The 27,152-nt window shown below is 34.0% G+C and overlaps 2 protein-coding genes across 8 annotated transcripts; both read left to right on the plus strand.

The window, feature by feature from the left end:
* Window positions 1–1,880: 1,880 nt before the first annotated feature.
* Window positions 1,881–16,093, plus strand: LOC123889508 (exportin-T). The gene is made up of 14 exons (XM_045938860.1): window positions 1,881–3,833; window positions 4,035–4,124; window positions 4,221–4,310; window positions 4,501–4,605; window positions 4,714–4,773; window positions 5,052–5,114; window positions 5,201–5,296; window positions 8,529–8,693; window positions 9,506–9,679; window positions 10,958–11,020; window positions 11,091–11,189; window positions 12,402–12,548; window positions 15,532–15,719; window positions 15,831–16,093. The coding sequence occupies exons 1-13, from the start codon at window positions 2,118–2,120 to the stop codon at window positions 15,619–15,621; spliced, it is 2,958 nt and encodes a 985-aa protein (XP_045794816.1). The 5' UTR covers window positions 1,881–2,117; the 3' UTR covers window positions 15,622–15,719; window positions 15,831–16,093.
* A 4,514-nt stretch (window positions 16,094–20,607) lies between these two features.
* Window positions 20,608–26,582, plus strand: LOC123889509 (pumilio homolog 23). 7 transcript variants are annotated; one of them, XM_045938864.1, is made up of 10 exons: window positions 20,614–20,726; window positions 20,915–20,985; window positions 21,135–22,029; window positions 22,270–22,437; window positions 23,003–23,146; window positions 23,383–23,502; window positions 23,650–23,835; window positions 24,964–25,112; window positions 25,575–25,757; window positions 25,946–26,582. In XM_045938864.1, the coding sequence occupies exons 3-10, from the start codon at window positions 21,181–21,183 to the stop codon at window positions 26,397–26,399; spliced, it is 2,253 nt and encodes a 750-aa protein (XP_045794820.1). In that variant the 5' UTR covers window positions 20,614–20,726; window positions 20,915–20,985; window positions 21,135–21,180; the 3' UTR covers window positions 26,400–26,582. The 7 variants fall into 7 exon arrangements, with proteins under 7 accessions (XP_045794817.1, XP_045794823.1, XP_045794818.1 ...); XM_045938865.1 differs by having other exon boundaries at window positions 20,617–20,726; window positions 21,130–22,029; XM_045938866.1 differs by having other exon boundaries at window positions 20,621–20,726; window positions 21,164–22,029.
* The last annotated feature ends 570 nt before the right edge of the window (window positions 26,583–27,152 follow it).

Below are 27,152 nucleotides of genomic sequence, written 5' to 3' on the forward strand. Positions count from 1 at the left end.
CACACACACTTGAATCACAGCAGGCTTGCAAAAACACACACACTCTGCACAGGCTCAGGCTTGCCAATGAGCACAGTTGCAGATTCACAACTTTTGCAAGCTTGATCAAATTGAATGGAAAAGAATGAAAGAGAATTGATGATATGAATGTGTTGAAGAAGATGATAAAATGTAGAGAAAAAGAGAGTTTTTATTCATCCACTTGGGGCACAAAAGAAAGGGTTACATTCACTAATTGATGCATCTAGTGCATTTATACCATGCTTGACACACCAAGCAATTACAATCACAAAATTAAAACTAACCCCTAACAAACTCTCTAACTAACTCTAAAGACACTTCTAACTAACCACAATAGTTTGTTAGCTTAACTAACTAACAAACTAACCAATTACTTTCCACCTAAGCAATTGGTTGTAACAAACTTATGGTTACTTACTCAACAAGTAACAACTTAGAGATATGAATTATATAATGAATTTCACAAAATTCAACAAATGTTGTATAATTAATAATTATTATAGATCTTACTTAGTTTTACTTAGCATGTTAGTTAAGCCCATTATATATAACACATATCTGAACTCTTTAGTGATCGTACTGAAATGATTAATTCTAACGTTACATATATTTTATTCTATAGTTTAACACTTTCATTGTGTTTGATTTGCTAAAAAATAGAGGATTGTACTGGACAATTGTTGTCGTACCTTGTTTATTTAGAAACTGATTATGAGATTGGATAAAATAGATAGCAAGAGACAGGACAACAACAATGGTTTTTGTCCCATTGAACCACAAAAAACTTTTTGTCAACAATACAACTATAAAAAGTACGAAAATACTAATTTTATTTTTGATGAATATAAAAAATAGGCACATATTAACGTTCTCCCAAGGGTACATGTTAAGATATCTCAATATATAAATTTTATATTTAATAATATAAGAAATTTAATACTTAAAAGTAAAAATGTACAAGTTTCAAAAAATTATTCCTAAATCCGTTTTCTTATCATGTGCCCGTAGGACACGTGTTAACATTCTCCTAAAAAATAGTATCGTTCTATCTCTTTTCGGAACCGTCTTGTCTTATCGTATATTATTTTGTATAGCATCCTTAATATAATATTTCTCAAGTGTTACCTTTAGGAAAATGTTAAAGAATGCCCCAGGATACTATTTAAAAAAGTAAATATAATAATTTGATATTGGAGTTTCTACATCCAACGCCTCGAAAGTTTTTAAAAAATGTGATTTTTAATTGATTTTTTATTTCCTTAACCGGTGCTCTAGTTAGCACAACCCTTAACTTAGGGATGACAATTTGACCCATACCTAGTGGGCACCCGCAAAAATTACCCATAACGGGTAGGGTAAAAACCCGCATTTTGGATACGGGGATGAGTATGAGTAATTACCCGCAAAAATAAACGGATATGGGTGCGGATACGAGTACCTTAGTACCCACCCCGCCCCATACCCACATAATGTATATATATTTATTATATATATATTTTTATATAATAAGATATGTATATCAATTTTAAAAAATACAACAACTATTAAACTATTAAATATTTTTAATAAAAATGTTTATTTATAATATAATACAAACACAATGTGAATATGTTAACAAAAAAATGAACTTTAATATGAGATTGGTAAAATTTTTGTTTATAATTTTCATGAGTCGACATTAAAATCTTTTAAAAAAAAATAATTATATTAAAAAATATGATATTTTATAATCAATCAATTTATTTTTAGCAAAAATACGGGTAACGAGTACGAGTACTTATGTACCCATAGAGTATGGGGACGGGGACAAATATTGCCATCCCTACCTTAACTTTAACATACATTTTCCTTATTTATTTGTGTAAAAATAAAAATTATTCATTGTTTATTTTTCTTTAAAAAAAATAAAAATCTTGTTAAGGTGAAAGAAAATATTTAGGGTGAGAGAACCGGGAGAAACAATGAAAGCAAACGAACATAAACCCTAGCCTTCAACCTAACACAGTCCATTATACTCCATTCTATTGACCTAGAAAGTTGAACGCCACTGTCAAAAGCTTTCCTTGTTTTTTGCAGAAATCGATTGATCGAATAACATGGACGACTTGGAAAGAGGGATTCTTATCATGTTTGATGAATGGGGAGCTGTAGACGATGAATTGAAGAAACAGGCTAAAAGTTACTGCAGCAATATTAAGGAGAAGCCATCGGTTTGTAGATTATGCATTGAAAAATTATGCTGTTCAAATCTTGTTCAAGTCCAATTTTGGTGCCTACAGACTTTACATGAAGTAATTCGGACACGGTACTCGACAATATCACCGGAAGAGAAGCACATGATCAGGGGCACTGTGTTTTCAATAGTGTGTCTCGAAGACAAGAACCCGGTAAGGGTTTTAGAAGGCCCCCCATTTATTAAAAACAAGCTTGCACAGGTTTTTATAGCTTTAATTTACTTCGAGTATCCCTTGATTTGGTCTTCCGTCTTTGTTGATTTCTTACCCCATCTACGCAAGGGTAACGTTGTCATAGACATGTTCTGTAGAGTTTTGAATGCACTTGATGATGAATTAATTAGTTTGGACTATCCTAGAACCCCTGAGGAGTTGACAGTTGCCGGTAGGGTTAAAGATGCAATGAGAGAGCAGTGTGTGTCCCAGATAGTGAGAGCTTGGTATGACATCATTTCTATGTACCGTAATTCCAATCAAGACCTATGCACCACTGTTTTAGATTCCATGAGGAGGTATATTTCTTGGATCGACATCGGCTTGATCTTCAATGATACTTTTCTCCCTTTGTTATTTGATTTGATTTTGGTTGGTGCCCCATCTGATCAGCTCCGAGGTGCTGCCGTCAGATGCTTGTTAGCAATAGTTTCTAAGCGAATGGAGCCCCAATCAAAACTGTCTTTGTTGCAAAGCCTTCAAATTACTCGTGTGTTTAGGTTGGTCACTGAGGATGGCAATGCAGAACTGGTCCCTGACATAGCTGCATTGCTTTCTGGGTATGCCGTAGAGGCCTTAGATTGCTTTAAACGCATAAGTTCTGAGGATGCTAAACGAATCTCTATGGAGCTCTTGAATGAAGTTCTACCATCCGTTTTCCATGTAATGAAGAATTTTGAGGTAGATGCTACATTAAATATCGTTCAGTGTCTATCAGGTTATGTTTCTACGTTGAAGAGCCTTACTCCTTTGAGCGAGAAACATATACTTCATCTGGGGCAGATATTGGAAGTTATTCTTGTGCTAATTCGTTATGATCCTGTATACCGTACTAATCTTGACGTGATGGACAAAATTGGAATAGAGGAGGAAGATAGGATGACCGAGTTCAGAAAGGATTTATTTGTTCTACTTCGCACTGTGGGTCGAGTAGCCCCTAATGTAACTCAACTGTTTATCAGAAATTCATTAGGAAGTGCTATTTCAAGACCATCAGATAGCAATGTGGAGGAGGTGGAAGGTTCACTTTCTCTTTTATATGCACTTGGAGAATCCTTGAGTGAGGAAGCCATACGAACTGGGAGTGGATTATTGAATGAGCTTTTGCTTATGCTTCTTTCAACAAAGTTTCCTTGTCATTCTAATAGGCTAGTTGCTCTTGTTTACTTGGAGACAGTGACAAGATATGTTAAGTTTATCCAGGACAATGCTCAATGTATTCCTATTGTTTTGGCTCCTTTTCTCGATGAGAGAGGCATACATCATCCAAACAATAGTGTAAGCCGCAGGGCAAGTTATTTGTTTATGAGGGTTGTGAAACTGCTGAAGGTGAAGTTGGTGCCTTTCATTGCAGTGATTTTGCAGGTAGCAATTATATAATCCATCACTCTTACATGTTTTTCTGTATTTTAAAAGTACTTACATGAATATATTTTTTAAGCAATTTTCTGTAGAAACTACTTCTGATTTTTGGGTTATTTTGTTCGTCCTTTTATGCTTGTATGAATGTGTGATTGGTTATTCCACTTATCTCTTGTCCTCAATTTGCTTGTCTTTCAAATTCAGAGCCTACCTGATACAGTTGCTCGGTTCACTACTATGAATTATACAACAGAAGAGATATCAGGCTCAGAAGATGGTAGCCACATTTTTGAGGTATTCATATTCATACTTCACAAAGTTTCAGGATATTTCTGTGAAATTTAAGGCTGCTATTGTATATTCTTATGTGTTGATTGACACACTTGACAGGCAATTGGGCTATTGATCGGAATGGAAGATGTCCCACCTGAAAAGCAATCTGATTATCTCTCTTCTTTGCTCAGCCGTCTTTGTCAGCAGGTTATTTTTTACTGAAAACTGTGAGATATTTTCTTATGAAACAAATATGAATACAAAATCTCAAGATACTTGAATTCTGAGAAATGCTTCGCCCCCTTTCCTTTTTTCCCAAAACGTTTATGCTTGGAGATTGTTAAAGACTTACAGCTGGTATTTAATGCAAGTAATTTAGTACGCTTGTTTAACACAGGTTGAGGCGCTGCTGAGAAGTGCTAAATTGTTAAGTTATGAGGAGTCTAAAGCCAGAATTGCTGTAATCCAGCAAATTATCATGGCAATTAATTCTCTCAGCAAGGTGCTTCTGTAATTTGACTTATCTGCCTTTCCCCTGTCTCATAATTTTGAGAAGATCCATTATGTTTTTCCCCCCCTCCATTCTTATTCTTAATTTAAAAAAATATAGGGCTTTAGCGAGCGTCTTGTAACTGCTAGTCGCCCTGCAATTGGCAACATGTTTAAGCAGGTTAGTAATTTTATATTTCAAATTGTTTTGTTTTTGTTTCCTGGTGGTGTGTATGTTTATCAGATGTGTACTTTATGTTATTTTGTAGTATGAAGCTTTGGAAAATATTTTCGTTATAGACGGAAATTTTGGAGATTTTTTTAATTCTAGAACCCATCATTGCAACATGCATATGTGAAAGATTACTTTTTTGTGTTAAGCCTTTTTCTTTTCATGTGACATGAGTTATTATTTCTTTATCTTTTATTCTAAATCTTGCCATTATTTCTTCTCCGTAGACATTAGACGTTCTTCTCCATGTTCTTGTTATATTTCCAAGAGTAGAACCTCTGCAAAACAAGGTAATATTATATTTAATGACTGGATATGTGTGTGCGTGTGTAAAAGATTAAGTAATTGTCATCTAATATCCATGCATTATATGTAGGTCACATCATTTATACATCGCATGGTGGATACACTAGGAGCATCTGTCCTTCCTTACCTTCCAAAGGCACTTGAGCAGTTGCTTGCAGAAACTGAGGTGCATATTATCTCTAATTTCTGATAATTTAATCCTTTTGCAATTTCTAGATCTAAATACATTTCTTTACATTGCTGTGTATGTACTGGACATTGTTTTTGGAAATGCATATGTTATGGTTATTGTAAGTACAATTGGAATGTGACGGTATTGTAAATAATATTCCTCTCGTGCTTAACACCTTAATTTATTCTTGACCATATTTGATTTGTTAACCCATTAGACACATTTATTCTTGAATGGTGTTTGAGAATATTCCTTTCGTTTGAAAACAGAAAACAGGGGGGTGTCTGTCTGATAGGAACTCCTACTATAGATCTGAATTAATGTATTGAAAAGAAAGGAAATGCATAAAGTAAGAGCACAAGGCTCCCAAGTCAGAGAGAACTCTCTAGCCTCTTATTTCGATTAACATGCTCTGCATAGCCACCAACATTCCATTTCTGCCTAAATAACCGTATTGTCAAATAGCAGAAATAGCAGCGTTGTAGCATAGTGGATTTTGATTATAATCAATATGAAAACTGTGATGCTATGCTATGCATGTTCCGCTATAAGGGTGATAGGGCTTCTATATGATTTAGGTTATTCTTTTATTAATAAAACCGAAGAGTCACGTCATTTGTGTTGCACATGGCTCATTTTTAGAATAGTAAAATTGAAGAGTTGCACTCCACTAAATCAAACTGTAACCATTACTGCACGTAAGCGGTGTGTGCTTTGCCTACATTCACCATTCACGTCCTCATACTTCTCGAGCAAGTGTGTGGCGACTCTCCTTGAGTAAAAAGGTCTAATTTTACTTCCTTTGTTTTCTTCTTTCATCTCCTTTTTTATTCTCCCTTCTCGTCCACTTTTTATTATTCGGTTTTCTCTCTTGTTATCTGTTTTTTCCCCCTTTCCTCTGTCTTTCTTCCCCTATTTTGTTTTCCCTTAGTTTCTTTTGAATTTTTTTCTCTCTGCCTCCTTGTTTTGTTCTATCAATATTTCTACTTCTTTTTGGTTACATTTCTATTCAAAGTTGTCAGTGCTGGGCAGTGAAGCAGAGCCGCTGACCCCAAAACTAATTTATAAAATAATTTATACTATATACATCTAAATAATTTATATTAATATCTAAGTATTTTTTTTTAAGTTTCTGATTTATTTGAACTTTTTCCCCACTTTGTTTTAGTGAGTCAATAAATAAGAGAAACGACTAACGTTTTTAAACAGAGGATCAAAAGAAGCTCTAGATATCATGTTGAATGAGAGGAAAATAGAAAGGCACATGGTGAAACCGCATGTTTCAATTACACAACATAGTGGGTCTGTTTGGTTCAGGAGCTGTCGAGGGGAAGGAATATTTTAAATATGTTATTTGTTGCTTAAATTTTCTGAGTAAATAGCCATTTTGCTCCCTGAAATTGTAAGAATCATCATTTTACCTCCTGAAATTTTTGAATAGGCAATTAAACCCCGTATTTGATTGATGTTCGGCATTCTAGTCCTTCTGTCAGCTTGCTCTGTTAGTGAGTCTGATGTGGATAAAGATGGCATACATGGCAACTGCAGCTGTAAGCCACATATACGCCATGTCACGAGGGTTAAATTGCCTAAAATGAACTACTATTTTAAGGGACCTTTATGACATTAAGTGACTATTTTCAGGAACCATTTTGGAAAAGTTAATATTTACCAAATTTCATTTTCTCTCCCCCTCTCTCTCTCTCTCTATTTATCTCCCTCTCTCTCTCTCTCTCTCTCTCTCTCTCTCTCTTTATTGCTATCTTTCTATATCTCTATCTCTTTTTTTATGTTTCTCTCTCTCTCTCTCTCTCTCTCTCTCTCTCTCTTATTTAACGTCTCTCATCTCTCTTTATCTATCTATCTATCAATCTACTTCTCTCACAACTTTTATGTCTCTATCTCTCTATTACTTTATATATATATATATATATATATATATATATATATATATATATATATATATATATATATATATATATATATATATATATATATATATATATATATATATATATATATATATATATCCTCCTTTCTATTTTATAAGTATTTTATTAGGTTAGGTGGATCTTCAAATTGCTATTAACAAATGATTTGATTTGCGGAGTTTCTGTGTCTATTGAGTCTTCATATTTAATTATTTATCAAAGTGAATCATTTCAAAATTATGAGACTCTCGTTAGATTATAAAAAATAAAAGAATAATTTAGTTTTAAAATCCCTCCCCTTGTTAACCAAACATATATGCAATTATAATCCCTTTCTTGCCCTCACTTTTGTTGAACCAAACAGACCCAGACTCTTCATATAAGCTTAATAGCACTAAATAAGATAATTACAATTTACAAATATTATATCTTAATTTACAATATATGATATGATATGATAGGATTGAAACTGATCCTAAGAGATAATAAACCAATATTCCAAGTTAATATTAAAATATAAAATATTATTTTGTGCACGTAAAAGCCCTAACCTTCACACTATTTTGCTCAAACATCAAAACTTCCATTTTCTGCAAGCAGAACAAGAATGCGACTCAGCCTCTGTCAACTCCGCCACCGCATCTATCTTTTTTTAGCAGCACTATTTCTGCGTGACCCATTATGTATTGCTGCCTTGTTTTTTATTTTTTGCCCTTGTTTTGTGAGAATACGACAGAGGAGGCCACATTTAGAGTGTCTTTTTTTAATTTTCCCCTTGTTTTAAACTAGTAGAGCTGAGTAGGCCTCATTTTATGTGTCATTCCCCTGTCTAGCCATGGCAACTTCAATTTATGTGTCATTCTCCTGTCCAACCATGACAACTTCAACTTAGAGACTTTTCTTTGTTTCCTCGACTTTTCTTGGCATTTTCATGTATGTTTTGCATAAGACTTGTGACTTTCATCGCTAATTATGGAGATTTCGTGAATTTTGAGTTATTTGTTTAATTTTACATTAACAATGTGTTTATAGTATTAATCATGTAATTTGTACAAAATAAGGTCAAATTATGGCCATTCCGCCACACACTATCCCTGTTGCGGGGATGAGTGTTCTGTGGCGCTATCTGGTATCGAAAACTACGGTTTGACGGTGATCCCGATTTGAAATGGCATACATGTTTTGCACCAGAGTTTGATTGTTTACTCTAGGATTTTATGAAATTGTTTTTGCTTTCTTCCTGTTTCCTACATAAAAGAGAAAATTGTGTATTCTCATGGTTAATTTTGTTGCAGCCAAAGCAAATGTCTGGTTTTCTTTTGTTGCTGAATCAACTTATCTGCAAGTTCAATATTTTGGTTCGTGACATTTTGGAGGAATTATTTCCATCTGTTGCTGATCGGATATTCAGTGTTATCCCAAGAGAGGGATTACCTTCAGGTCTTGATGCAGTCACTGAGGTATGAAAATTTTAATGCCGTTTCCTAATAAATAGCTGTGGTATGTTTTACCTTCCCTTTGAATTTTATTGAACTAAATTAACATGACATTTTGATTGCTCATTGTGACTTGATCACTGTTTGGTGAGACAGCTTGTGATTGTGACGTGTAATAATATTCTTGCTCCTTGCTACTGTTGTGAAATATCCAGTTTTCCATTTGCTTTTTTAATTATCTATAAATTAAAGCCATGAAATGGAAAATTCAATGGATCTTAGATAGGGATTAATTTTCTACAAATTAAAGCCATGAAATGGAAAATTCAAGGGATCTTATAGATTAGGGAAACAGTGATTCTCTATTTGCTTTCAACACATGCTGTTTTTTGCTCTGGTACTTAGGGCTCGTTTGGCCCATCTTTTTTTAGAGCTTATGCAAACAGATTATGCAATATAAATTAGGTTTTATGCTATTTTATAAGTTCACACCAGTGAAAATTGTAATTTTATAAGCTATTTTATCATACACTACCTTGACAAACTTATAATAATATATAAAAATTGCATAAGCTATTTGCATAAGCTCTAGAAAAAGCTGGGCCAAACGAACCCTTAGTGGATAACATGGTAGCTTTATTGTGGAATTTAAACTGAATATTTTTCTTAATTTGTACCTGTATACTATATTTTTGGTGTGATTGTAGCTGTATTATTTTGAATCGGAAATTCATCATGAAAATGCAGCTCTTACATTTCGTTTCATCTTATGTTTCAAAGCTCCCACATTCACAAATTTATATGCATGATGAGATTTCTCCCCCTTTTTTTCCTAGGAAATTCGTGAATTACAAGAACTTCAGCGAACATTGTATACATTTCTTCATGTGATCGCTACACATGATCTGTCAACTGTATTTATTGCTCCAAAATGTAAAGCATACCTGGACCCAGTCATGCAATTGCTTTTTTACTCTTCGTGTAATCACAAGGATGTTCTTCTAAGAAAGGTATGTGTAATGTTTTCTATTTATTTAATTGGGTTAATACCTCTTTTAGTCCCTACAAAATTGAGCGAATCCGATTTTAGTCCCTATTAAAAAAATTAGTTTCAATCCCTGTAATTTCAGATTCTTCACTTTTAGTTATTTAGGTGGGTATGTTTTAATTATGCAGCACTTTTATAATTTGAGTCGGCAATAACAATTTAAAAATGAAAAAAAATAAATAAAAATTAGAACATATTTGGATGCAATGTTCATTATTGTTTCATCACCATCATCTTCTAAACACAAACCCAAAAATTCCTAAATTCACTATATCTTCTTCAACCTGACTCTCCACCAACATAAAAAACTCCCAAAATCAAAGAGAAGAGAAAAGACAAAATCCATTTATCTCTTTCACGCACAGATCCCTCCATCCCTTTATTGGCATCCTTCACATCCGTTAAACCCACAATAAAAAAAAACCAGTGAAAGACCAAAACCCAGAAATTAACTATCAACCCAGAATTAATTTATCAACCCATAATCAATTACTCAACCCAGAAATTCAGCAAACCCCAAAATCCAGAAATTCATCAATACCCACCAAACCCAGTGATACAGCGGAGTAGACACATATGAGAGTGGCCATTGATGGTGCGTGACGGCAGATCTGCAGCAAATCTGAGACTAAGAGTTAGGGTTTCTAAGTTTGGGAGAGGAGTCATGCGTGTTGGTACTTTGAGTTTGGGAGAGAAGAGGTATGCATGTTGGATCTGTGAGAAAGGGATAGTGACAGGGGTAATGGGTTTCGGAGACAGCATGAGAAGGGAAAGGGGCTTTGGACTAAGGGGACGCCATTTATGGTTGAATGAAAAATTGTGGCTGGTTGCTTTGGAATTAAACATGATGAACTTGGAAAATTTGGGCAGGAAAGGAAATCGAGGAAGCTAATTTTACTTTATGCTTATTTTCTATTTATTTTGTTTATATTTTATTTTTACTTTCTTTTTTCTTTTTAAAATGTAATGTTAATCACAAAAAAGGCCACATGGAATTAATTAAATAAGATAAAAATGAAAATAGCCCAGTTGGCATGCCACACAGACAAATTCTACTGACATGGACTAAATGAAGGACTAAAAGTGAAGAATCTGAAACCGGATTCATTCAGTTTTTGCAGGGACCAAAAGGGGTACTATAACCCTATTTAATTAGAGCCTAGACTTCATCGTTTTTACTAGAGTAGTTAATACTTCGGACAAAATCTACAATCTGACTCTTTTTATTTTCACAATTTAGGCATGTGTGCAGATTTTTATTAGATTAGTTAAAGATTGGTGTGCCCAGCCATATGAAGAAAAGGTATTTTCTACTCATCTCTACTTATTCTGGCGTTTTATAATTTTTAACTAAATGATGATTAATGGTTTAGGTTCCTGGTTTCCGAAGTTTTATGATCGAAACATTTGCTACAAACTGCTGTTTGTACAGCGTGCTGGACAGATCTTTTGATTTCCGTGATGCAAATACTGTAAGATTCATTTATAGTTGTTTTATCTTAGCTATTTTCTCAAGTGTTATGATTCTGCCATCCATAATCTCCATGTGAATGACATATATCCCTCGCACATAGCAGAGTTTAGAGTTGTTTTCTTGTTCTTTGGCCTGTCAAGAAACTATTTGCTTATAATTTGTTTTTAATAAAAATGGCATCATTTGAGGGGAGTTATATGTTGTAGCATAGTCCACATAATTTGCTGGACTAGGTTGACAGCTGCGAATTCGAGTACCATTCGCAAAAAACTGCGAATCAGAGAGACAAAATCCGGTATTTCAAACCAGTTAAAAAACCGGTGAACCCGATACACTGGCTGGAGAAAATGACGCTTATTAACTCAACAGCGAAGTATTACCGTACTTCAATTAAAATGCAGTGTGATACCTATTTGATTTCCAAGTTTGATTTTGCTATTAGCTGCTACCTGCTAGTATAAAATATCATTCAATGTGGGACATTTTTATCCTATTATTGATAGCTGTTGGGCTTAGTTCCTTTTTTATTTTGTCGCTGTTGGGCTTAGTTCCAACTTGCTTAATTGACTTAGCATTGTGTAACTTCAAAATTTGTTAATTATTTTAATTGTATTTTCATGTTAAGACTCTTTATTTTGTCTTTTAATATTTTTAGTTAATTTTTATGGAATATTTATTTTTTAGCATGTACTTTATTGTTTTTTAAGTAGACTAGATAGGCAATTATTGATAGCTACTAATTAAAATATTAGAATGTAGCACTAACTCAAATAGCGTACCAGCTATTTATACCCCACATACCCAATACTTCAAGGGTTGCGTACTGTGTATTCATTACCACGTACCAAAGCAAAAAAAGAAAGAAAAAAAAAATGAATTGTTAATTTTTTAGAGTTAACATTAATATCATAATAATAGTAATGTTTAGTTTTTAAAAAATGCATGAAGGGAGATCATATGCAAGTTAATTGAAGTGTGGATGATGTGTCTAGGTCCAAATAGATAGGTGTCTCTGTTGGATATAGAAACAGGTATACAGCATGTGAGTATGAGTTTGCATGTTAAATGCGGCAATGGAACTGGGACTTAAAATGTTAATTAAATGAGAAAGTTGAAATCCACATTTCAGTGATTTGTTTTGATATTTTATTTTATGCCAATTTTTAGTACTTTTTTCCCCTCCTTTTTATTGTCTTATGTTTCCCTGCAGCTTGTTTTGTTTGGAGAAATTGTGGTTGCACAGAAGGTCATGTATGACAAATTCGGAGATGATTTTCTCGTTCATTTTATATCAAAAGGATTTTCTGTTGCACATTGCCCGCCAGATCTTGCTGAACAATATCGTCAAAATTTGCAGGTAAACTTCTTTCGAACAGAGACATTAAAGTATGCTTTCCCGGTCTTTAAATTTATTGATGCCTTTTGTCCATATCAATAATTGAGAGATACTGAAATGGGATAGAATTAAACTTTGAATCTGAATGTTGAACTGCGTATTTTGATCTTTTGTTGATTACCGAGAGGTACTTGTAATTTGAATATAAATGAATCCTAATAGTAAGCTAGGTCTGTTATACTAAAAACAACTAACAAGAATCTTCCAGAACCTCCTACAAATACACCGTTGAGAAAGAAAATGATTGAATTGCGTGGGAGCTATGCTAATTCATATGAATTGTAAAAAAATACTAAATCTAATGCTACTCCATTTTCTATATTTACATAAACCAATGCTTCTTATGTACTCCCTCCGTCCCAAAATATAAGAAAAAACGAGTCAAAGAAACTTGATATATATGGTTAAAGATTTGGACCAACTACATTCCCCCCCGCCCTCTCTCTCTCTCTCTCTCTCTCTCTCTCTCTCTCTCTCAAGTCGGAACATATAAAATATATGCACCAAACTGGTGAAAAATAGGGTGATTATGCTTTATTCCTCAGTCCTTGTCTGATTTAAAAAATAGAGAGGATACAATTAATTCTCTTCTTGAATTAAGGAGAATATAATTACAAAGGAAAATAAAAGGAAACATTAGAAATATCTAAAATCGCCTAGAAATAATAAAATAGGAAACTAAATATTTGTGTATTTTCCCACATTCCTCCACAAGTTCGTACATAGATATCTATCATGCCCAACTTGCCTATCAAATGCTAAAAGGTGGGTCTTGCCAAGCTTTTGGTCAAGATATCCACAATTTGCTGACTCGAAGTCACAAAAGGTAGACATATGATTCCAACATCTAACTTCTCCTATATGAAATGTCGATCAATCTCATATGCTTGGTTTTGTCATGCTGAGTTGGGTTATGAGCTATGCTAATAGCAGCTTTATTGTCAGAATATAATTTCAACGGAAGCTCGATTTTCATCTTGAGTTCTAAGACTTTGTGGATCCATAATGCTTCACAAATCCTTGTTTCTTGCTCCTCCATGTCACAAGATTACCCCAAACATAGGTACAATATCCAGAGGTTGATCTTCTGTTTGTGACTGAACCTGCCCAATCGACATCGGTGAAGATAGACGCATTTCTTTCAATAGTCTTCTTAAAAAATAACCCCTTTTTGGGATTTGCCTTCAAATATCTCAGTATTCTATAGACTGCCTCGAGATGTTCCTCGAAAGGAGAATGCATAAACTAACTTACTACACTAACTGAGAAGGATATTTCAGGTCCAGTGTGTGACAAATAAACCAGTTTCCCAACCAATCTATGGTATCTTCCAGTATCAGCAGGAAAACTACCTTCTCCCCAAAGTTTTACACTAAAATCCATGGGAGTATGTGCCGGTCAACATTCGCTTATTCCTATTTCTTTCAATAAATCTAGGTTGTGAAACTACAATACCTTCCTTTTATCAAGCAACCTCCATACGAAGAAAATATCTATCCCAAGCCCTTGATTTCAAAATCTACAACTAGTTTCTCTTTTACTCTTGCCATTTCAACTATATCATCTACAGTAAGGATGATATCATCAACATAAACAATCAGGACAACAATTTTCAATCATGGGGAACTTTGCGAACAATGTGTGGCCAGCTTGTCCTTGAATGTATCCTTGTTTCTTCGTAGACTGAATGAACTTTTCAAACCAAGCTCTCGGAGATTGCTTTAAGCCTCAACTTGCATACCTTTGATCCGACTTTTTCTTCAAAGCTAGGAGGACTATCCATGTAACTTCTTGTAGATCACCATTGACGAAGTTGTTTTTAACATCTAACCGATGTAGAGGCCAATCTAGATTTGAAGCAAGAGATTAAAGTATTCCGACAGTGTTCAATTTTGCAACAGGAGCAAATGTCTTTGAGCGGCCTATGCCATCTGGTAGTGTTTCATAACACTCGAAGTTTTGTTCTTTTCAAGAAATTTCATCTCCTCAAGTACAACTTCTCTCCATTTTGAAACTTCTAGAGCATCCTGTACATTCTTTGGAATCTCTACACTAGACAATTTGGAGGTGAAGACAAAAAAGACTACGACAAATTTGTATATGATATAAAATTGGACATAAGGGGTTTAGTGCAAGATCTAACAGGTTTTCTAACGGCTACAAGATCATCTATATCAGGATACAAAATACGAGTCTCAGGAACAAAGATATACATACCTTTCCTTTTCTTAGGAGGTTCATTATTCCCCGATCTAGATTCATGACAGTGTTGAGATGTGGACTCATGGACTTATCACTTTCTTTGTGCTTCTTTCTCACAAAAACCGTTCCTTTCTAAATCTCGTGTCCTACTTCAAACCTGTTCTCTTTAGATGGTTCGTCATTTTGTGACATTTCAACTATTTTGTTACTATTGTCATTTTCAAGATTATTTGCTTTCTTCATGAGAGTGAACTGAAATAATTCATAGATTGTCCACTAGTTTTTTGTATCTTTCTGCATCTAAAAGTATTTCCCTCTGATATGGGTAGTGTATGCGTTAGGATGCATAGGAGTGTCAACTGGTTTAACATTCATCATACTTGTTTCCTCTTAAATATCCACCATACTTCCCCAAAGAAATTAATGTCATACTTGGACTATGACCCGTCTATCCCCAAAAAGTATCGGAGCCTTGTGTTATTTGTAGTATTAATATGTCAAGGTATTTTATTTGTAGTATGAACACAAGATGTATTTGTTGCTGACTGATCATGACTTGTGTTCTTTCTTTGTTATTCTCTCTTAGGCCTTATTATATGTTGCTATTCATTAAAACTAGAAGATGATTTTTACTGTGGAAGTGTCTTGCTAGGCATATCTTAGTGCATGCTATTTTCTAGGGGAATCACTCGTTGAGTCTTTGTTTTAGTAGGTATAATATTCCCCATATTTCTTTATGCAGGGTAGCGATATCAAGGCACTAAAATCTTTCTATCAGACACTCGTAGAAAATTTGAGACTGCAGCAGAATGGAAGCCTTGTGTTTAGATAGCATATATTTTAAAATGGACAAATTTTGAGTCTTCGTCCTATACAGGCTTATTTTCTGGTCGACTTCTAGCACGGGGTAATGATTTCGGTTTTCGAAAGGTAATTAATTGTTTGTGATGATATGAATTTTGAACTTTCTTTAATTTTTTATTTTGAATCCACCCCTTTCTCCCAAATAAAGCAGTCACTGAATGGTGGTGAATACTGCAGTGCTGTGTATATAGCTTTTGCGGATGAGCTACGGATAATCTCTTGGCCCTATTTTTGATGAGTTCCTCTGCAATCTGACCAATAACTAAATTGTCTCAGGTCTTTCTTTATTCTTTTGTCCTACTGTTGTAAATTCTGGGAATTCTCTTGTTACAATGGGGTTACTTCTGTGTCTGTTTGAAGCGTGTCAATATAAGATCAAAATTTTGGTATTGATATTTTAGTCTTCCTTTTTTTCCTATTAATTAATTCCGTTTCAGTTCCTTTAAAAATTCGTTGATATAAATTCAATTTATTCATTTGTATATGTATCAGTATGTGAGAGGATCCCAACTCCTAGTATGGAGCCTGTGCCAATCACCGGTAAATAATTCGCCATTAAGAACATAATTTTGTTTTTTGGATTACAAATAGATCAATTTGTAAAATATGTTTAAAAAAAACATGGTTATTTGCAATGAAAATTCATATTTAGTCTCTCATTATTGTTTATTTGACATTGAGTCACCAGTCACGTGTGTATGGATTCAAAGGAAAAAAGTATCAGAATGATTTTCTATTACTACCTTTTGTCCTTTTTATAAAAAGTTATTTTTTTATATCCGGTCTGTATTATATATCAAATACATCGATTATATAATGAATTTAAAAAATCTTTTTTCTTATAAAAAGGATCGGAGTATCAAGTAAAATCAATGTTTTACAATCCGACTGAAGATTGAACCGGAATGACCTATGGGTCATGGTTCCATTGAATGAGCAAGTTCAACCGTTATTGAACTGATTAAATTGGATAATAAATAAAGGCTTAATGCACTTTTGATCGCTTATTTTGAAAAACTCATTTTGGTCAAATTTTTGCTCATGTGTCAAGCTCATTCGTGGTAGTGTCCATGTTAACAAATCATATTCCATGTCATTGGTTTTTTTTCTTTAAATCAAATATTATGTTTTAAAAGTATTAAAACAATAAAATAATTAAATAAATAATTGATAATAATTAAAAAACAGCAAAATTCCATGAATAAAAATCATCCTAAGTCCCAAATCAGAAAATGCAGCAACCTTTCTCCAACATCTCCCTCTCAATAATCCTTGGATGTTCTCTTATTCCTTTTTCTCTGTTACGATCACGCCGTTCTGGTGCAGATCACGTCTATGTTGGCAGCTGATTCTTCACTTTTGTTGCTCCTTAATGGTGGTGGTGTTTTTGCTTGGCTCAGTGTCGGGTGTTGGAGTGTTTGGCATCTTCTTGGCTTTGTGTTTCTCTTAGCATATTCCTATGCCGGTATTAGTAATTGGCGTGTGGTTTTAGTTTAGTGGCAGGCTTGGTGTTGTATTTCTCTTTCCATCCATCATTCAACATTTGAGTCTGTAAGTGACGCATTCTCTTTCCATACATACTTTTTAGACTTGCTGGTTTTCTTTGTTTGTTGTTTCTTGTCACTCTCAAAGTATGTCTTATACTTTGATGTGTACTTACTTTCTTCGATTTCCATCCATCATTCAGCTTTTGAGTCTGTAAGTGACGTATTCCCTGGAAACCTAAGACGTAGAAGCTTCTATTGATGAAGAAGCACCGAGATTGGTATAAAAAGAAGAATTTTGATCGATAGATTGTGGAAAGAAGACAATCTAGACAGAGTTAAAGGAATCAATGATTCCTGCAAGAAACTCATCCATCACAAAAACAAATGCGATTTTCATCTAAAAAGGTCATTATTAAGAATTACTCTCTCGGTCCTAAGATTTTAGTCTTTTTAGAGTTTTGCACGGAGATTAATAAATGGTAAATATTGATAAGTTAAGTCATTTTTACTCTTACTTTATTAAGAAAGAGAAAATATATTTAATTAATGTTTTAACTTTAGTAAGGGTACAAATGATAAAGTATCACTAATTGTGCATTGATTTCTTAAAAAGGACTAAAGATTTGGGACAAAACTAAAAAGGTAAAAGGACCAAAGATTTGGGACGGAGGGAGTATCTATTGAATTATTTTAATCTTTTTAGAACATAATATTTGATATAAATATAAAAAAAATTATATGAATATATTTTGTCAACATGAACACTGCCACATCATTCATGTGCTTGACACCTATGCAAAAATTTGACCAAAATGAGTCAGAGACTAAAATTCAGAAAAAATTAAAATGAGGGAATCAAAAAGCTGACTTTTAAAATACGAGATCCAAAATTAAAGTTTTTCGAAATAAGGGGACCAAAATTACATTCAAGCCGTAAATAAATATACTTAGTATATATATATATATATATATATATATATATATATATATATATATATATATAGGGTTATGCTATAACACACCCATCCATTTATATGAAGGTGTGTTTTAGCATGCTACACCTATTTGCTTTAGACAAAAATATTGTAATTAACTGTGTGGCTTTAAAGTCATTCTCTCTCGCTCTCATTAATTTGACACAATCTCTTTGAAAAGAGGAAAACCTTCCTTGTTGTTTGGTTAAAAACAATAGCATCAACTATGTGTATGTTTGGTTTGGCTTTTTCAAGCCCCAAACGTGAGTCCAGATACCCAAACGTGATTTGAACCAATATTTTGATGTTTGGGTAGTTGTAAAATCAAATCTCTAAAACGCAGAATCAGCCTCCAAACGTGAGTAACTTCAAAGCTACAATTTGGAGCTTTCACGTTAAACCCAAAATCGAATCAAGCTATTAACTTTTGGTGAGAAGTACACTTACCTAATTACCCTTAACTCTTTTCTCCAATTTCCTACCCATAAACAACTTTCTTATTCTTATTCTTCTTCATTACAACACAAAACATCAAGCCTTCTTTCTATTTTATCAGATTTGATGGAAGAAAGGAAAAAAAAAAAAGGGAGAGGAATAGAGAGAGAGAGAGAGAGATATTACAGAAGAATTAAACAACTTGAGGATAATGAGGGAGATGGAATTTTGCAAGAGAAGTTGAACAGTACTACGAGGAGATGAAACTAGTTGAGGATGGTCTGTTCTTCATCTTTTCAATTGAAATGTTAAAGAGACTTTTCACAAGATTATTTTTTAATTAAAATAGAAGTCTAGAGAGTTCTTATTCTAATTATTTATTTTTTTTATTTTTTACTGAACAGATTGGACCATGTTTAAAGGAGGGAGGAATGGCCTGGTGACATAAATTTAGTTTATCTATCCAATTTATTATAAATAAAATTTAGTTTTAAATATATAATAAAACCTATTTTGGTAATTATACATATAAAAGCAATTTTGATTCAAATTATCCAAACAACATCAAATTTTGATAATCAATTATATTAAACTCACTTCTGACCAAACTCAATTCTATCAAATTCAATTCTGTCAAAATCAATTATATCCAACACAGAACCAAACACATACTATAACTTTAGAGTCACTTTTCAAAAGTAAGTCCATATTTGTCAAAGAAAAAAAACCCTAAGCTACCAACCATTGAATTTTGTCTTCCTCTTTCTCTCGGTTCCTCTTTCCCTTCCTCCTCCTCCTTCAACCACCAACCATTTCATCTCTCTCCCAATAAGGTCTCTACCTATACCAATTCAAACTCTTCGTATATGATCCATCCTCTTCCTTATCAACATGGAACAACCGTGACCAAACATCATGCACTTGGTTTGGCATAACTTGTGACGACAAAATAAACACCACCGTAAGAAAAATTAACCTTTCAAATTTCAACCTCTTCGATCCAATCTCAACCGCAATCCTCTGTCGTTTGACAAATCTCACCACTCTCACCCTTACCAACAACTCCATCAACCAAACACTCCCTCTAGATACTTCTCTTTGCACATCCCTTACTCATTTAGACCTCTCTCAAAATCACAAGAAAGGAACAAGGCCGAAGCACAAGGAAGGAATCTACCTAACCACACACAATATTAATCACATCAAAACCAAACATAAATAGTTAATTATATATTGAGTTTAATGAACACGCGTCGTCAATGTAATTTAATTTTACACGGACAACTAATTAGAATGATTTAATTTTCAATGTCATATCAAGAATGTGGGTTAAGTGGATAAAAGTGTAAAATTATTTTACACCGTAAATGCATATTCCTTTTTCTTTTATATATTTTAAAAAATTAAAAATTTAATTATTTAAAAATCATAATATCTAATTTTTAAATTATTATATTTTTTTTAAAAAATTTCACTAACAGTTGGCGGTTTGTATTCAATACACCCATGAATTATGAGCTTCATGTTGCTCATACAAGGACACATGCAAGATACATGATTATGAAAATTTCTACAACAATATTTGGTAGGCTAGTGGCACACTTTCCTATTCCGCTATTTACTCAAATCAAGAATACAAGTATAATAAAAACTGAATAAGTTTTATTTTGATTAGAAGATCCAAACATATGAAAGAAAAAGATGAAAACTTCGCATAATAAATGACAAAAAATTCTTGTACATATATTTATTTTAATTTTAATTGAAAACGAAGATAAAAACGATAACTCAATATATATTTTCTTTAATTTGAATAAACTATTATTTTTTAATTTTTTTTTTCCCAATTTTCAAGTCATTTTAATCATTTTTTAATTTAAAAAAGAAATGAATGTGCTTTAATTTAAAAACAATGAAAGTTTTTTTATTTAAAAAAAGTAGTAAATAAATCTAAAATAAATTCTTGGGAAGAAACCAATTCAATTATTGAAAAAAATAATTATGATCGGAAAATAATGTTGCATATTTTATTTTTTATTAGAGTATAAAAAATAAAATTGGCACGTGATCAAAATTATAGGGTTTGGAAAAAACCTTTCACCCTCTTTCTTCCTTCCTCCTGCATCGGTCGCGTCTCGCGTCTTCCTCCATTTGTCTGCACACGGTTTCTGTTTCAGGTCTGAGGTCTCTGCTCACATTTTTGAGTAAACAGTCAATTTAGTAAAAAACTATTACCATCTTATCAATTTAGTCCATGAACTATACTCATATCTATCTCCTCTTTCTGTTATTCTTTTGTTAAACGACCCATTTTCTAAAACCCTAAAATATATTTTATCCTCTCCTTCCATATATTCTTTGACAGCCGCCAACTGTTCTGCTCTTCGGCAACGGTCGTTTTGTTTTCAGCTGACCTGTCTCGCCGCTAAAAACCAGGTTTATTTCCAATTTCTTGTTACACGAATCCCTCTTATGTTTCATGTTTTGTTTAGGGTTTCATATTTTTCATTGTTGAGTTACTTCGGGTTTGTGTTTTTTTTTTTTTCATTGTTGAGTTACTTTGATTTGTTTTTTTGATAGTTTAGGGCCATTTGCTTTTCAAATTTGTGCAAAGAGATTTGACAGACAGAGATGGTCTCGGTGGGTTCAAAAGCATTACCATCAAGAAGCTGCTCAACGGGTCGAGGCAGCGCCGCCGCCACCAAGAGTAAGAAACCTAAGAAGGGTAGTACTGGTGATGATGCCGCCGCATTCGACGACACACATACGCACCATAGGAACACCTTCAGCTCTGCACCACATCAACAACAATCGCGTATTAGGAAACAGGTTGACCCTGAAACAACTAAATACTTGTCTGAAATCGCTAATCTTTTTGAAAGCGACAGTGTTGAATTGGAGGAACGATCACTGATATGTGCCAATGCCCTAGAAGAAACAAAGGGAAAAGAATTTGAAATTGCAACTGATTATATTCTCAGTCACACTTTAGAAACCATCCTCCAAGGTTGTGATGTTGACAACCTCTGCTCTTTCCTTCAAAGCAGTGCCAAACAATTCCCCTTCATCGCCATGGATAGATCCGGTTCTCATGTTGCCCAGACAGCCATCAACTCTCTCGCCTATCATCTTCAACACGACGACGTTCGCCCTCTCGTCGAGGAGGCTTTAACAGTCATATGTAAGGTCATTGCGGCCAATTCTGTTGACGTCATGTGTAACTGCTATGGCTCCCATGTGCTTCGGACTCTTATTTGCCTTTGTAAAGGAGTACCCTTAGATAAGTCTGGATTCTATTTGTCCAAATGCACTACGGCACTAGCTGAACGCTTGAATTTCAAACACTTCTCTTCGAACAAAGATGATTTTCAGCATGGCTTCCCAAATTTATTGAATTTACTTGTGTCAGACATCTTCAACCATGCTACAAAATACATCAAGTTCCTACAACTTGACCAATTTAGCAGTTTGGTTTTTCAGGTATGTTTTCTTTATATTTATATATGCTCAACTTTTCTTCATTTATCGATACTTATATACCATCAGATAATTGTGGAGCATGTGCGGCGTTGGATCTGATTGCTTTGGATATTTATCTTTCTTAACCTCTTGGTTGGGTTAATACATTTTCCGTGGTTACATATTGTACTTAACTTTTTACTCTTAGTTTTTCTCTTTAATTCCTTTCAATTTCACAAGATTTTCTTCAATTAATCGCAGACAACTCTACGGGTACTGGCAGGCAATGATGAAATGTTGTTAGATGTCATTCCTATCCTTCTTGGCTGCAAGAATAAGAACAATGCAAAGGGGAATTTTATAGAGGGTACAGTAGTGCCGGATCTCAAGAATTTGTTAAAAGAACCTGGCTTTAGCCGTCTAATGGAGGTGAGCAACCTATAGGAGGGAGTACAAGAGCTTGCTGTCTATACAAAGACAAGTTTAATAGAATCTATGTATAATTGACTTATTCTTAATTTTAGAGTTTTTTATTTCAAAAAAAATAATGTCATGCTCATTTCTTTCTTGTTTTTTGAAAACTCGGTATCCAGCCCAAGGACCGACTAATCCGATCTCATGTTCATTTCTAACTGTCTATTGCGTGTACTTTTCCTATAGTTTTTCAATGTATAAGCTAACTACTATTATATATCTTCAAACTAACCCTTCCACAAATCTAATCTAAAAGAAAGTTTGGTATTACAAGTAACTATGTCAAATTATGTATAATTGTTGATACTTGTTAGTCCCAAAACAATGTTTCTTGGTCGACAATGGGTCTGACTATTAGATATATCATGCTTGCAAATTGTACTGTGATACTTCCATAAAATCTTTATGTGATGCATATTTTCACGGGTCATTATATACCTGTGTTTCTCTATGGTGGCATCAATGAAATTCTATTTCTAAATAGATTTTGAGGTAATCAATTTTTCTAAATGTTTTACAGGTTGTTTTGGAAGTCTCTCCCTTGGCCTTGTTCAATGAATTGTTCACAAAAGTATTCAGGAATTCCTTGTTTGAGTTATCATCTCATCAACATGGGAACTTTGTTGTTCAAGCATTGATTTCCCATGCAAGCGATCAAGATCTGGTATTACACCTAGTTTCTTTTTTGTCTGAAGATGTTAGCAATTGCTTTACTTGTGATCTTTAATATTTAATGCTGGCCACCGATTACTTTCGTCTAGTGTAGGATCGGTTGGATTATGTGTGCATGTATTGCATTTTTCTATGACATATTCTTTAAAGGACATCTGTTTGCATTATGACTTCTCTTCGCAAAATGTTATCCCCATTTCTATTTTAACCTTTTCAATGTGTTGGTAGATGGAGCTGATCTGGGATGAACTTGGGCCAAATATGGAGAGTCTTTTCCAAATGGGAAGGTCAGGAGTGGTTGCTTCACTTATTGCTGCATGTGAAAGGCTTCATGTTAACGAACACAAGGTTTGCAATTTAGTTACTGTATCTATGATTAGTGGATTCCTATCTAATTGGTATTACTTTTACTACGTACTGAAGTTATTTTACTTTCTTAATTTTGTTCCACATCTTTATGAAAAGTTTAATTGCCTTTTTGTTCCTTTGTGGCAGTGTTGTCAAGTCCTTGCTAAAACAGTGAGTTTAGCAGACGAGTCTTCTAAATGGATTGTTCCCCGACTACTATTTCTTGATAGCTATTTCACCTTTGAAGATAAATCCAATTGGATCTGGCAAAGTGGTGCTAAAATGAATGTCATGGGTTCTCTGATCTTGCAGACAATATTTCGGTTTAATAGTGTAAGCAAATTTCTTGAACTTGGATATTTCTTTCTAGTTTTTATTGAACACGGGTCGGAGGTTGGTATGCCCACATGTGAATCATCTCAACTTGGAAATGTTATTAGAACTAGTTTCGGGTCGGAAGTTGTAGCACAAGAACCATCGGATTCCCAACTTGGAAATGTTATTAGAACTAGTTTTTCTTGGGGCGAGGGCATGCTTATGTAGAATATGTTTTCAATGGTTGGTTATTAGAATTGGGAGTTGGGCCTAACTCAACCCTACAAAACCGGCTTGGAAGGTGAGGATTGTCTTCACTTATAAACATATCGTCAGGCCATCTCTCAACCGATGTGAGACTCTTAACATTGGTTAAGCCTTTTCCTAGAGATCTTCCATGAGGCCCTGTATGGGATGCTTCAAAGAAGAAGCAAGCCAAGCTGGTCTTGCAGCATTTCTAAGACTAGGCATTAGACTTCCATCCCTAATTACAACCTAGAAATTTGGATTAATAAGTCCTGCCGACCGAGCTGTGGGAAAATAACTATGTATTTACATTGAATATGGTCCAGGGTAACTAAATATAGGAGAAGGATGTTCGCATTTTCAATTTTGTTCGAATCATTTGTCTTTGCTTCACTTGGTGCGTTCTTTTATAGGTTAGATTGTAGCTTTGAAGTTAACCTTGTGGTTGTCAAACTCTTGAGTTTACTCGCTTACAAAATCATTTATCTAAAACTGCATAGGGTACAAAACATTAACTTCACGGTTTTAGCAGTCTATTCCAAACATGCATCTAACATTAACTTCACACGTTTATTGAGATTTCTTTACGTGGACTCTTGAGTTTTGACAACCTTGTTTAAATTTATTCCTATGGCACATATCTGGGATTTTTTTTTGGGGTAACTTGTGGGATATACCTAGATGACAGGCTTTGCTTATTGTGGGAGTCAATGTAAACACTATGCCATATATTGCCAATCCTGGTTATATTACTCAAACAAATAGTGCTTTTAAATCTATCTTTGTATGCTATTTACAATGCCTACAACATTACCAGGTTTCCTATTTGTCATTTGATTTAATTTATGTATTACAAAATTCCTGTGCTGTATTACATTGTCTTTCATTTTATTTTTACAGGAACACATAAAACCTTATGTAACCAGTATAACATCCATGGACACAACTCATGTTCTTCAAACGGTGAGAGATGCTAGAGGATCACATGTTATTGAGGCTTTTCTGTGTTCAGGTGCTCCTGGGAAACATAAGCGCAGATTGGTTACAAAGTATGACTATGTCTTTCAACTCTATTTCTTGTATTTATATTCTGTGAAATTCTTTTATTACTTTATAGGATTCATATTTAAGTTTAGTATCACAGATACATAAACATTAGACGGGAACAATTATTTGGTTGAAATCTAATACATTTTATTTGAAGCTACAGGTTAACCTTTGTGATTTAGAATTCTTTGGATATTATTACTTTTGACTAGCTCTAAATGGTTAGCTATTGAAATTGTTTCCAAAATTTAGAGGGTGTTGAGTTCCAAACATTTTAACTGTGGACACCAAATTCGAAAACCTAAGTTTTGGAGGTGTATTTATTTATTTTTCATCGTTTTTAGCTAACTTTTTCTAAACTTCAGCAAGGTGAAAATATCAAGAAATTTGTTGCCATGTAATTGATTTCAAGAGTATTGAGAATATCTATTTTTTCCCTTTGTCTTTCGTTACCTGTTTTGTAGACTACAGAGGCATTTTGGAGAGGTTGCACTACACTCATCAGGTGCTTTTACCATTGAAAAGTGCTTCACCGCTTGTAATCTATCGCTAAGAGAGACTATAGTGTCTGAACTACTGGCTGTGCAAAGTGAGCTGTCCAAGACAAAGCAGGGCTCTTACCTATTGAGGAAATTAGACATCGATGGGTACGCTGTTGGCTATTTGCTGTATTGTGGAATTTCCATCTCTATTACTTTTCGTTGAATATAAATAGAAGCAAGAGCATGTAACAGGGCTGATGCTTTTTCTGTTCATACCTTAAAGCTTATGAATTAGAGTCTGACATATGTAGGACCGTTGTAGTAATACTTATGGCTTTAATTTATTGCAACAGATATGCTGCAAGTCCTGATCATTGGAGGTCAAAGCAAGCATCCAAAGAATCTACTTATAAAGAATTTTATGCTACTTTTGGCTCCAACGATACAAGGTCAATGAAAAATGATGGGTTTCTTGCTGACACTTCAAATAATAAATCTAATCCAAATAATGTGAAGGAAATGAGAAAAGAAATTGACCAATCCCTTGGTTCTTCATCATTTCTGAGCATGGATGGCTTTAACAGAAACCCAAAAAAAGCAAAGCAGAAAAACAAGAAAAATGCTGAGATTGGTGTAAATGAAGATGACTCTAGTAGGAAAAAGAAAAGGTCTAAGAAGGAAAAGGTTGAAAGTGGACATGATATTGCTGCTGCTGCTGAGGTAGCCAGGAAAAATGCAAAGAAACGTCAAAGAAATCGTGATATATCTGAGGCTTCTGGAAAGAAATTAAAGACATCAGACGAGTAGAGTGCAAGACAGTTTTGTTTATTGAATTTTAAGAAAAATGATGGCATTAATCACAGTTATTTTATTTCCTCTTTGCTAGTAATATTGTATCATTTACCATCTGTAGTGAGCAGTTAGTTACTGCAAAATATAGAAAATTTTCCTCCAATGAATTCCCCTCCCATGTATTCACTTTACTGCAAATTTGGAGATCATTTTAACTTTTTCAGATTCTAGAATACAAGTATTACAGATTTGACAAGTATATAACAACTGAACACAAGCTCGGTTAGCAAAACTGTAAAAATACAATGTTAATTGCAGTGCAGTCATTGGCACTTGAATTTTGAAATATCAGCGTACAATGACAGTAGTCCCGATTGTTTGGATGATGAAATAAAAACGAAATAAGAATAGAAAGTTTGGATATTGCCGTTTTCTTTTCAGCTGTATCTTGGAGGCAGGATTGAACCTGCGACACATCACAGCACATCATGGAATTGCTCGTAACTGTTGATAGAAAAACAGTTACTACTTGTTTTGTGAGCGGTTTGATTTGGTTGGGGGTATCATTCTGAAACTTGAACCTACCTGCTTAGAAAAATTCTTTCCATTTGCAGGCAAAACCTCGAGAGGGGATGATGTTTTGCTTGTTGGCAAAGAGTGCACTTGTATGCCCCTAGTGGATAAAAACATTGACACTAGAGAGAATATAAGAGCAAGAGTAGCCAATGTCGTGGATCAACTTTTCATTGTATACTGTAATAAAATGTA

The sequence above is a fragment of the Trifolium pratense genome, linkage group LG6 (assembly GCF_020283565.1).
Source record: "Trifolium pratense cultivar HEN17-A07 linkage group LG6, ARS_RC_1.1, whole genome shotgun sequence".
In the NCBI taxonomy this organism is placed as follows: domain Eukaryota; kingdom Viridiplantae; phylum Streptophyta; class Magnoliopsida; order Fabales; family Fabaceae; genus Trifolium; species Trifolium pratense.